Source organism: Ursus maritimus, unplaced genomic scaffold (assembly GCF_017311325.1).
Source record: "Ursus maritimus isolate PB19 unplaced genomic scaffold, ASM1731132v1 scaffold_4, whole genome shotgun sequence".
NCBI classification, from domain to species: domain Eukaryota; kingdom Metazoa; phylum Chordata; class Mammalia; order Carnivora; family Ursidae; genus Ursus; species Ursus maritimus.
This window is the reverse complement of record NW_024426552.1, coordinates 70,121,040-70,134,407: the sequence shown is the minus strand read 5'-3', so window position 1 is coordinate 70,134,407 and position 13,368 is coordinate 70,121,040. Positions and strand designations below refer to the sequence as shown.

General features: G+C 45.7%; 1 protein-coding gene and 1 long non-coding RNA gene across 4 annotated transcripts in view; one reads left to right on the top strand and one right to left on the bottom strand.

The window, feature by feature from the left end:
- The window catches only part of XXYLT1 (xyloside xylosyltransferase 1), a 214,194-nt gene that overhangs the window by 111,779 nt on the left and 89,047 nt on the right, over positions 1–13,368 (bottom strand). For both annotated transcript variants that reach the window (XM_040621411.1, XM_008708341.2), the window contains exon 3: positions 11,784–11,916. In XM_040621411.1, the coding sequence (XP_040477345.1) occupies positions 11,784–11,916 (133 nt within the window). The remainder of the gene's footprint in view (positions 1–11,783; positions 11,917–13,368) is intronic.
- The window catches only part of LOC121100418, a 36,081-nt gene that overhangs the window by 13,467 nt on the left and 9,246 nt on the right, over positions 1–13,368 (top strand). The window lies entirely within an intron of this gene.

Here is a 13,368-nt window from a genome sequence, read left to right as displayed (position 1 = left end):
CCACGACAAACCTACGCCACGTCACGTCATAGTGCAATTCGCAAATATTAGATGCAAGGATACAGTATTGAAAGCGGCCAGGGCAAAGAAATTTCTCACGTACCAAGGCAAAAGCATCAGAATTACGTCAGACCTGTCTACACAGACCTGGAATGAGAGAAAGGGTTGGGGGAGCATATTTAAAGCTCTTTCAGAGAAAAACATGCAGCCAAGGATCCTTTATCCAGCAAGGCTGTCATTCAGAATTGATGGAGAAATAAAGACATTTCAGAATCGCCAGTCACTAACCAATTTTGTAACCACGAAACCAGCCCTACAGGAGATATTACGGGGGGTTCTATAAAAGTAAAAAGGCCCCAAGAGTGATACAGAACAGAAAGTCACAGCCAATACAAACAAAGACTTTACTGGCAACATGGCAACATTAAAATCATATCTCTCAGTAATCAGTCTTAATGTAAATGGTTTGAACCATCCCATAAAACGCCACAGGGTTGCAGATTGGATAAAAAGAAATGACCCATCCATTTGCTGTCTACAAGAGACTCATTTCGAACCCAAAGATGCATTCAGACTGAGAGTAAGGGGATGGAGTACCATCTTTCACGCAAATGGACCTCAAAAGAAAGCTGGGGTAGCAATTCTCATATCAGATAAATTGGATTTTAAACTACAGACTATAGTTAGAGATGCAGAAGGGCACTATATTATTCTTAAGGGAAGTATTCAACAAGTGGATATGACAATTATAAATATATATGCCCCCAACAGGGGAGCAGCAAGATACACAAGCCAACTCTTAACCAGAATAAAGAGACATATAAATAAAAATACATTAATAGTAGGGGACCTCAACACTCCACTCTCAGAAATAGACAGAACACCCTGGCAAAAACTAAGCAAAGAATCAAAGGCTTTGAATGCCATACTCGACGAGTTGGACCTCATAGATATATATAGAACACTACACCCCAGAACCAAAGAATACTCATTCTATTCTAATGCCCATGGAACATTCTCAAGAATAGACCATGTTCTGGGACACAAAACAGGTCTCAACCGATACCAAAAGATTGAAATTATCCCCTGCATATTCTCAGACCACAACGCTCTGAAATTGGAACTCAACCACAAGGAAAAATTTGGAAGAAACTCAAACACTTGGAGACTAAGAACCATCCTGCTCAGGAATGACTCGATAAACCAGGAAATCAAAAATCAAATTAAACAATTTATGGAGACCAATGAGAATGAAAATACAACAGTCCAAAACCTATGGGATACTGCAAAGGCAGTCCTAAGGGGGAAATACATAGCCATCCAAGCCTCACTCAAAAGAATAGAAAAATCTAAAATGCAGTTTTTATATTCTCACCTCAAGAAGCTGGAACAGCAACAGAGGGACAGGCCTAATCCACGCACGAGGAAGCAGTTGACCAAAATTAGAGCTGAAATCAATCAAGCAGAAACCAGAAGTACAGTAGAGCAGATCAACAGGACTAGAAGCTGGTTCTTTGAGAGAATCAATAAAATTGACAGACCACTGGCAAGACTTATCCAAAAGAAAAGAGAAAGGACCCAGATTATTAAAATTATGAATGAAAAAGGAGAGGTCACGACGAACACCATTGAAATTGGAAGGATTATTAGAAATTTTTATCAACAGCTATATGCCAATAAACTAAGCAATCTGGAAGAGATGGAATCCTTCCTGGAAACCTATAAACTACCAAGATTGAAACCGGAAGAAATTGATTCCTTAAACAGGCCAATTAATTATGAAGAAATTGAGTCAGTGATAAACAACCTTCCAAATAACAAAACTCCAGGCCCGGACGGTTTTCCTGGGGAATTCTACCAAACATTCAAAGAAGAAATAATACCTATTCTCCTAAAGCTATTTCAAAAAATAGAAACAGAAGGAAAGCTACCAAACTCATTCTATGAGGCCAATATTACCTTGATCCCCAAACCAGGCAAAGACCCCCTCAAAAAGGAGAATTACAGACCGATTTCCCTAATGAATATGGACGCCAAAATCCTCAACAAGATACTTGCTAATAGAATCCAACAGTACATTAAAAGGATTATCCATCACGATCAAGTGGGATTCATACCTGGGATGCAAGCGTGGTTCAATATTCGCAAATCAATCAGCGTGATACATCATATCAACAAGAAAAGACTCAGGAACCATATGATCCTCTCAATCGATGCCGAAAAAGCATTTGACAAAATACAGCATCCTTTCCTGATTAAAACCCTTCAGAGTGTAGGAATAGAAGGTACATTTCTCAATCTCATAAAAGCCATCTATGAAAAGCCTACTGCAAATATTATTCTCAATGGGGAAAAGCTGGAAGCCTTTCCCTTAAGATCAGGAACTCGACAAGGATGCCCACTCTCGCCACTATTATTCAACATAGTACTAGAAGTCCTTGCAACAGCAATCAGACGACAAAAAGGGATCAAAGGTATTCAAATTGGCAAAGAAGAAGTCAAAATGTCTCTCTTTGCAGATGACATGATACTCTATATGGAAAACCCAAAAGAAGCCACTCCCAAACTATTAGAAGTTATAGAGCAATTCAGTAACGTGGCGGGATACAAAATCAATGCTCAGAAATCAGTTGCATTTCTATACACGAATAACGAGACCGAAGAAAGAGAAATTAGGGAATCCATCCCATTTACAATAGCACCAAAAACCATACGTTACCTTGGAATTAACTTAACCAGAGACGTAAAGGACCTATATTCTAGAAACTATAAATCACTCTTGAAAGACATTGAGGAAGACATAAAAAGATGGAAAGATATTCCATGCTCATGGATTGGAAGAATTAACATAGTTAAAATGTCCATGCTACCCAGAGCAATCTACACTTTCAATGCTATCCCGATCAAAATACCGAGGACATTTTTCAAAGAACTGGAACAAATAGTCCTTAAATTTGTATGGAAACAGAAAAGGCCCCGAATCTCCAAGGAACTGTTGAAAAGGAAAAACAAAGCTGGGGGCATCACAATGCCGGATTTCGAGCTGTACTACAAAGCTGTGATCACAAAGACAGCATGGTACTGGCACAAAAACAGACACATAGACCAATGGAACAGAATAGAGAGCCCAGAAATGGACCCTCGGCTCTTTGGGCAACTAATATTTGATAAAGCAGGAAAAAACATCCGGTGGGAAAAAGACAGTCTCTTCAATAAATGGTGCTGGGAAAATTGGACAGCTACATGCAAAAGAATGAAACTTGACCACTCTCTCACACCATACACAAAAATAAACTCCAAATGGATGAAAGACCTCGATGTGAGACAGGAATCCATCAAAATTCTAGAGGAGAACATAGGCAGCAACCTCTACGACATCGGCCAAAGCAACCTTTTTCATGACACATCCCCAAAGGCAAGAGAAACAAAAGATAAAATGAATTTATGGGACTTCATCAAGATTAAAAGTTTCTGCACAGCCAAGGAAACAGTCAGAAAAACTAAGAGGCAGCCCACGGAATGGGAGAATATATTTGCAAATGACACTACAGATAAAGGACTGGTATCCAAGATCTACAAAGAACTTCTCAAACTCAATACACGAGAAACAAATAAACAAATCAAAAAATGGGCAGAAGATATGAACAGACACTTTTCCAATGAAGACATACAAATGGCTAACAGACACATGAAAAAATGTTCAAAATCATTAGCCATCAAGGAAATTCAAATCAAAACCACACTGAGATACCACCTTACGCCAGTTAGAATGGCAAAAATAGACAAGGCAAGAAACAACAATTGTTGGAGAGGATGTGGAGAAAGGGGATCCCTCCTACATTGTTGGTGGGAATGCAAGTTGGTACAGCCACTCTGGAAAACAGTGTGGAGGTCCCTTAAAAAGTTAAAAATTGAGCTACCCTATGATCCAGCCATTGCACTACTGGGTGTTTACCCCAAAGATACAGACGTAGTGAAGAGAAGGGCCATATGCACCCCAATGTTCATAGCAGCAATGTCCACAATAGCTAAATCGTGGAAGGAGCCGAGATGCCCTTCAACAGATGACTGGATTATGAAGTTGTGGTCCATATATACAATGGAATATTACTCAGCTATCAGAAAGAACGAGTTCTCAACATTTGCTACGACATGGACGGCACTGGAGGAGATAATGCTAAGTGAAATAAGTCAAGCAGAGAAAGACAACTATCATATGATTTCTCTCATCTATGGAACATAAGAACTAGGATGATCAGTAGGGGAAGAATGGGATAAAGAAAGGGGGGGTAATCAGAAGGGGGAATGAAACATGAGAGACTATGGACTATGAGAAACAAACTGAGGGCCTCAGAGGGGAGGGGGGTGGGGGAATGGGATAGGCTGGTGATGGGTAGTAAGGAGGGCACAGTGCATGGTGCACTGGGTGTTATACACAACTAATGAATCATCGAGCCTTACATCGGAAACCGGGGATGTACTGTATGGTGACTAACATAATAAAAAATCATTAAAACAAACAAACAAACAAACAAAAAAACCACATTTTCCCAATGGTGTGATTAAAAACCAACCACGTCATAGTAGGTATTTTTATGTCTACCGCTGGGCAGGTATCCCCCCCCCTTTTATGAGGAATTCCGTAGGGCCCACGTCACAGCCTGAGGATCACACGGGCCATGCAAAACAGGCCGGCCTGCCGCTGCCCAGGGAGCGAAGACATACTCAGCTTCTTTCTCAGGCACTACTGTAAAAGGTGGCAGCCTTTCTTCTCTGTTACTCAGATTTAACTCTAATAGAAACTGACAGGTTCAATCTTGGTTAATTTAAAAAAACACGCACGCATGAGAACAAGAGCCAAGAAATTCATTTTCAGGTGTCAGAGGGAAGAGGAGAAGCTACTACCTGAAATGATGGCGGTGGGAGGGCTCTTATAAGCCAGAGCTTCATGCCCAGCGAACAGTGGACCTGAATTTATAACAGCGTAAACCTTTCCAGACGTGACTGTTAGCGTAACATCTGACATGAGACAATCTGGAGAGAGATGGAAAATGCTGGTTGGCTAGATGTTAGAGCCATGTCTGTCCACTTTCCTCCCTCATACAAACTGATTCCAGACCGAGGAACTTGAAGACAAAATGATACTATGAGTTCACACAACCCTCGTCAGCTCCAGAGCCGGCAACGGCAGATAGGGTGCTTTTTTTAAAAAAATAATTGCTTAAAAATGACATTTACAGATGCAATGGTATCCTGTCTGGGATTTACTTCAAAATAACAGAGATGGCAGAGAAGGAGGACGAGGAGAGGCGGGGGGTGGAGATGAAACCAGACCGGCTGTGGGCTGGTAATCACTGAGGCTCCACGGATACCGTAACATTGAAGCACCCAGCAGACTACACGAGTCTGTCTACTTTTGTGTATGTTAGAAGTTTTCCTAAGTAAAAATAATAATAATAATAATTCTATTGGGACACTAGCAATGAATACAGAAATACTAAGTTAGTATAAGGATGGCCAAGATACACTTGTACGTGAACAACAACAAGATGCACAAGGGTATATAAAGTGTGAGTCCACTTACGCACACGCACATTGGTAAATTTGTAGAAATTTCTGGAAAAATAATAGTCCTCATATACCTCTTGGATTTTTAATGAAAACACACTACTTTTTTATAATGATTTTTTTTTTTAAATTCAAGGAGTGCAGCAGGGGAAAGAACACAGTAGGGTTAAAAAATGAGATGAACACCTCCGAGGAGCAGAACTGGAACACAAACCTCGTTGGTGATCAGGGCTAGAGCCACAGGCTGGAGCCCAGAAGCAGGCGGTGTGGCCAGCAGTTCACCCTCTGCAGGGCACTGAAATACCCCGGCGGGGAGGGGGAAAGAAGCCGCCAGGATCACAGTGAAACTGGGGTGCCTGCCCCCCTTCTTCCCTGCTCTGCTACAACCACACTCCATCTTCTATGTGCATAGCTCCCCCTCTCCGAGCTCTTGGTTTCCCACAGAAGCATACTAAAAGTTCCCTCCTTTATTGTAGACTGGTTGATTTCTCCTTGAAACACTGTCTGTTTCTGTTTTGCAAATAACCTATATGGCTTAGGAAATACAGTAAAAGTTTAACAACCTGCCTGCATAGATATGAAATCTGTGGTACTGATTTCCTCAGGGGAGGGAGGGAGGGGCACACAGTGCCAACACCCCAGCTGCAAGTTCAGGAAATAAAGTAGCAGCCTTTTTGTCTTCCATAAAGGAAGGATGGCTTCTATGGCAGGGAACTGCTCAAACACAGGCAGGGGTTCAGATGCTGAGAAGCCAAAATATTAGCACTCATTATGCTAAGTTATCAGTTGCTCCAATTTTACATCTAAGGAAACTGAAGCTCAGAAGTTGAGGGACTTCCCTCGGGTCACAGAACTGGTAAGTGGCAGAGCTGCCACGACCACTAGGAGTGCTACTCTGTGCCGGGCACTATGCACACACTGATTTAATCCGCCGGTCAACTCCACCACATATACTACTACACAGTGCTATAATCTCCATTTCTCAGCTAAAGAAACTCCAGTTCAGAGAGGTCAAGAGACTTGCCCAAGGTCACACAGCTCTGAGTGGCATGGGTGGGGTCACTTCACATTCTCCTCTCCTACCTCTGTGCTAAATCCTCACTTCCTCCCCAGCTCCCCTTCACCAGTGCTAGGGTTGGGAAAAGGCAGCCTGCACATAAACTGGACATTTCCATTCCAAGCATCTGGAAAGAGGCTAGACTGGCACAAATGCTATCAATAAAAACCACGTGACCTAGAAAGGTGAAAGAGTAGACACTATTAAAATACTTAACACAAAAGCAAATTCCTGCCTTGTGGTATGTTATCAGCAGCTGACAGGATTAGCCTGCTGCTTCCACCTCATGGTGGGTTTGGGCTCAAACCAGCACACAGCTGGCCTGTGGAGCCAACAGAGAATGAACCGGAAGCCTGTGGCCCCCACCAACAAAGCTCCCATTCAGCAGCTCCTCAGGTGGTCCGCTCCAAGACAGAAAGCCCATAACCAAAGGCTGTGATCCCAGCTCCTCAACACATACACACACACACACACACACATACACACACACTCTCTCTCTCTCTCTCACACATATTCTCTGTCTCTCTCTCACATAGACACACACACATTCTGACACATGCATTCTCTCTCTCTCACAAACACATTCTCTATCACACACATTCTCTCTCACACATGCATTCCATCTCTCATACACACACACACACTCTCTGTCTCACACACACACTCTCACACACACACATATTCTTTGTCTCTGTCTCTCCCTCACATATACACACATTCTCTATCATACTTATCCTCTCTCACGCACACATTCTGTCTCTCTCTCATACCCACTCACTCCAGGTTCAGCAGGAACCCTGTGGTCCAAAGCTAAGCTAAACCAGGCCTCCTAGCTCCAGTGATCTCCCCAAAGGACCCAAATCACAAGCAGGCCTCTAACTCCTACAGAGTAGTGACCCTCAGGCCTGGTGTTTCACAGAAACTTCGAGACCTGCCTCCGACCATCCCCTCACCTGCTCACCCTGTTTTCCTCACAAGCTCCCACTTCCATAAGGCTTTGTTCCTGCCCACCTGAGGCCTTTGTAGAAAAGCCAGATCACTCCCTTCTGTTAAAAAGAGGTTTTAATTCTTGGGTGGGGTAGAGCTACCAGATTTAGCAAAACAAACAAAAAACATGGCACCCAGTTAATTTAAATTTCATATGAACAGCAAATAATTGTTTTGTGTATGTATGTCCCAAATATTGCATGGGGGCATACATACACAAAACAATTACTTGTTGTTTTTCCGAAATCCAACTTAAGTGAGTGTTGTGTATTTTAACTGGTAACCCTGTATGGTTGGGGTGGGGCAGAGGAAAGGTATCCAGGAGAACACATCATCTTGAAAAGAAAATACCAGAAAGAGTTGCGAGAATTAAGGGAGAAAGTGACCAAGTGCCTTTCCTGAGCATTTCTTTCACACCAGACGCTTTCGTGCACGTTGTTCATTTGAGTTTTCCAGTAATTCTGTGCTTCAGGTATTTTTATCCCCACTTATAGATTAAGAAGCAAAACAAAACAAAACAAAGGGTCGGAGAATCAAGTGACTTGCAAAGCATCACATGGGTAATTCATGAAAGGCAGGACTATGATCCATAGCTTCTGAGTACACCCCGAGCGCAGTCTCGTCCGCATCAAGCTGCGCGGCCTGCTGATACACATTTATAAAGTTCTAGGCTGTACAGAAAGAGGGCGCCACAGTTTTCTTTGCTTTTCCAATACATTCATAAGGAAGCAAATTCAAAATGGTATCCTGGACTAACACGTATGTGTGCAATACAGTTGTCTATTTACAGAGACCATTCTGTTTACAGAGAAAGCACTAGGTCCTTCTCTCCTTTTGGTCATGTGCCCCAACTAAACACATCACCTATGAGAACCTACCTGTCCAGCAGTCTAGTTCCCTGACAAAGAGGCAGAGAAAGGGTTAAGACAGGACCATTCTCCCCCATGTGACCATGGCTCCCCAATTTTCAGATGAGAAAGGTCACGGGACATTTGACTCAACAGAATCCTAACAGGGACCCTAGAGAGAAAGGCATCTCTAGCACTATCCTAGCATCCCACAATCCATCATTTCCCAGAAAGCACAGTGGGTTTAGTGTACATTTGGGGTGGGGGGTGGAGATACGGGGGGGAGAACTGTAAAAAACAAACAAACAAACAAACCAAAAAAGCTATTTGTCAAATGAATAGTGAGAAATACTTTTCCCCCGCCCTCCTCCAAGCTCGTAACGTGCTTCATGGCACACAACAGAGGGGACACAACCATAAAAATGACTTAATATGTGCCCTTTTAAAGTACAGTAACTGTCAGGCAGGGGACTATAAAAATAACACAGTTGAGGAGATCCAAATTTATTTCTGTTTAGTGAATTTCCAGACCAAAATGCACTCAGTTAATCAGTCAAGCTTTGCTTTTGTGCTGTTGTTTTGTTTCTAAATTTCCCTTTTCATAGATGCTATCAGATTTTGCTTATGTTAAAAGCCTTGCCCACCTCACACTCCACCACTGAGGGAGACCACATGGTTGTGGGAACTCCCACTGGTTCCTTGTTCCTCGAGGAGGGCGCAGGAAGTGGCAGAGGAGTGGGCAGACGCCGGCCTGGGGATGCCCCACCAGGGGTGATGGCCAGGTTTAAAGAGGTGGGGCTGGGGCTGCCTGCTCATGAGAGGGGCCCAGCTCTGGCTGTCCTTGTGTGGACGCTGTTTACTCGCCACCCTTCTACTCCCCCTCTTCTTCTCCTACCCCCTCCCCACAAACGCACACACTCAGGCATAGGCTCCAAAGACTCAGACAACCAACACTTTTTCTTTTGGCTCCAGTTTTCCAGTGGAAGACGGCAAAAAACCCCACACTCCATTCCCCCTCTGACCCAGCCAGCACCAAACCATCCCCAGCCCCAGCACGAGACTGCAAATACTCAGAGAAAATTACCCAGAGCCAGTAGGGCGCACATTTGCGCAGGGCCGTCGTTTGCAGACTTAATTATTAGAGGCTTTATAAACATTTCAGCTGGGAGGGGGGAATGGAAGGGGAACGGGGGAGCACATAACAGAGTGTTTGTTTCTACAGTTCATGCGTGTGCAAGCCCTACAAACAGGCCAGGTTGGGACTGTGCCGGCAGCCTCACAGGCCTCATTTTTCTCATTGCACATAATGATAATTAAAGACTCTGAAGGTGAGAAAAATTCAATTTCATTTTGGATCTAAAATCTTTCAGAGATTTCTTTTGAGAAGTCCAGGGAATTAAACTGATTTAAGTTTCACTGTTAATAAAATCCTAGATCTACAAAAACATAAATTCTGGACAATACTATTAAATGAGATCACATTTCCATTTCTATTACATGAGGAGATTCCAAACCAGGGCTTGAAGGCACCACTGCTCTGACTGCATTTAATCACGATCCTGGTGCGAGTATCCTGGGGACCTCGGCCCTTAGGGAGAAGTGAGGAGCCCTGCAGCAATCTCAGGACATAGGGAAGACAATGAGGAGATGGTGGGGGTCAGGAGAGGGGGACCACAGTGCCGGAAGAGGGGGAGGGAGGTCTTGCAGCACACAGGCTCCTGTTCACAGATGGAGGGAGGCCCCAATCATAGGGATTAACACGTAGGACTCCTTCCATTGCTTCCAGGTGTTAAATCAGCAACCCCTGACATAAGAGCCACCTTGTATAAAGGTGAGGGAATGAAGCATGGAGGCCGCTCTGAGTTGAAGTGGCAAGTGTTGACCCAAACCCTCCCCTCCTGTTCCCCACAGAGTGTGAGGCTCTGCTGTGTGACTGGGGGGCAGTCTGGGAGAGGATGACGTCAGGGTGACAGCCCACAAGGCCCAGGAGTTATCAGCCCATTCAGAGGCCTCGCAGGAATTTCCTGTTATGTGATCTGCGTCTTGCAAATAGTCACAAGCAAGCAAGCTGTCACTCTTCCCCGTTCTTTCAGGGGGAAATGCAGTCTCTTGGGTCACTAAGGGCCTGTGCCCCACAGCTCTCCAAAGATGGCCTGGCTCCAAGAATGTCCACAGGGAGCCGGCAGGAGGGTCTGCTCCGACAACAAAGAGCGGGCCAGCCCGAGGGATGGTGAAATCCCAGCTCTAGGCAGCTAGGTTCTGGGTGAGCTCTGGAGCTCCCTGGAGGAGGATCAGTCAGCGATATGGAACTCTCTGGGCCCAGAACCATGGCTCTAGTTTTTAACAAAAACTTGTAGGTGGCTCTGCTTTTCCTCTCCTTTGTTTCCACTGAAGGACATACAGTACACACACGAGAGTGCCCGCAAGCACGTGCACGGCCCCCTAGGGAGAGGGCTAACCACACGGAGGTACTCTAGGGGCACTCTGCACCCAGGCCCTCCTCCCCACCATGCCCCCACCCTTCCAGAGGGAACCCCGGGCTGGGTTGGGGGATAGCGCTGCTTTGGTTTTCCTCATGATTTTTGCCGCGTGGTGTGCATCCCTACAGACCACAGTTGCCTCTGCCCAGCCGTCCACGTGGCGTCCACTTGCTCGTTTGGGTTTTGTATAATACTCAGTTGGATGACCAGACTTCATTTACCCACTCCGCTATCGACGGACATTTAAGGCCGTCTCGGTTTCTGGCTACTGCATACAATGCCTCAGTGAACATTCTCGAACGTGTCTCCTGGTTCTCAGATGCTGCGGTTTCTCTACAACGCATGCTTGACAATGAAGCACACAGCATCACGCAGAATGCGTTCTTCACGGCAACGAGGTAACCCCAGCTGGTGCTCCAAAGCTCGCTGCCTTTCCCTCCTTACAAGACACTGATAACCCCATTCCGCTTAGACGTTCATCATCGGACTCGGCAATTAAAGCTATATCCTGATAACCTCCTCTGTAAGGCAAAGCCCAAGATTTTAAAATTCTGAGCTTAACCAGAACCAACAACCAAAACAGCTCAGCTTTCTATGAGAAAAATGTTACAAACTCCCCAAAAAGAATGAGGCAGCAGCTCCAGCTTTGGGGCAGACGCCCCTGCCCACACCATTACCTAGATGCAGTAAGTACAAATGTATCTCGAAGAGATTTAAATGCAGATTAAGAGATGTAAGACTATCGAGCAAGAAATCTCGATCTGCCACGGGAAGCAGGATGGGGTAAGGAGATGAGGGGGGGAGAGAGTCCTGGACGCCACATTCCCCTCCACGGCCACGTACCTGTACACTGGCTGCATTTCCCTCGCTATGCCAATGATGGCACCTGGCAGGAAATTGTCAAACTCCTCAAACAATTCCCGGATGTTGGTCTTGTACTTCAGGTCTAGGTCCAGCTGAATTATCCGCAGGATCTCTGGAGGAAAGAGAAAGAAAACAATAAGACACAGACACACATCCTGGGAGGCTCAGACACGGACAGAGAATGAGTGGAGGGTGCAGAGACAGGTACCAGATCATTCTTGCAGTCACTGCATGGGGCAAAGTTACCACCGGAAACAAAGGCCCTTCATCCGCCAGCAACCCGCTCTGCACCAAAATCTCCATAAACAACCGCCCCGCCTTTCCTTCCACTCGCAGACATGCACGTTGTTTCGAACGAGGTGACCATACGCTCTACTTCAGGCTCCCTGTCCTGGAGGAATTTTCAACAGCACACCCCTGCACTCTCAAAAGGAACCAGTTTGGATGATATGTTATGGGGACACCCTACTGAAAACTCAAAGCATATAGGTGTTTCTCTGTGGGACACAGGTGGTAAGTGACCCACAGGAGAGAGGGCTGGACACCCGCCCTCATTAGTACATTCTCAAACCTCGATGTGTGCCGGATGCCGACAGAGCAGCTGAAAGACCTCGGACACTGTTATGTTTTTATTCCACGGTCTGAGAGACAAAGTGAGCTATAATTAGACAAACTGAGTCTCACAATTACCTGGCACATAAGTGCTGTTTGCTTCCGTTGCCTCCAGATAATTCAGAGTGAGGAAGGAGGAGGGAGGAGGGAGGTGGGAGGCACCGGCTCCTTACCCGCGCCCCCCACCCCACCCCAAGCCTGGCTCAGCTCCTGTGTCACAGTGGCAGCAGGGGACCAGACCCAGCTGCCCGGGGCCCCTGCCCTGCCCCCCACCAGGAGTGACACACAGGTGACTGAAACAAGAAGGAAGGAACTAGTGTAGGCATGAAATGCGAGGGGCTGCAGGGGCTCCAAGGAGGGGGTGCTAGGGGTCAATGATGCGGGAGAGAAAGTGCTCCGAACTGAGGAGGAGGCCTGAGGTGGGACTCGGGACACACAAGCGCAAGGTCCAGGTTTGCTGCTGCCTAGCTCTGTGACCCTGGGAAAATTACTTCTCTAAATCTTAGCCATCCCATTTGTTAAAGTGGGGGTGATACAATGGACCCCATGAGTGATGCCAGGAAGATGAGATGACAGATGGGAAACCTCTTGTATTCAGGCTGCAGAGCACTGCAGGAAGCCAGGGTTTGGAGAGTAGGGAATTCACAGATGCCTGAGGCAGTCAAGGGAGACTTCATGGAGGAGGGAGACAAGGGCTGGACCTTGACATCTGGGCAGGGGTGGACAGCTGAGGCAAAGCGATACTCACAGACACCCAACATTAGGTGCTCCCCGGGGCACGACGGCTGTCTAGGACAGGCTGTCCGGGGAAGCCCTCTGAAGACAGGGACCCTATCTCTGGCATCTTGGCCTCCACCCACTCATACTGAAGGCCTTGGCGGTCAGGAAACACTCAGGAATGTTTGTGGAATTCAATAGGCATTCTCTAAATTCGTTTATGAAGAAATCACAG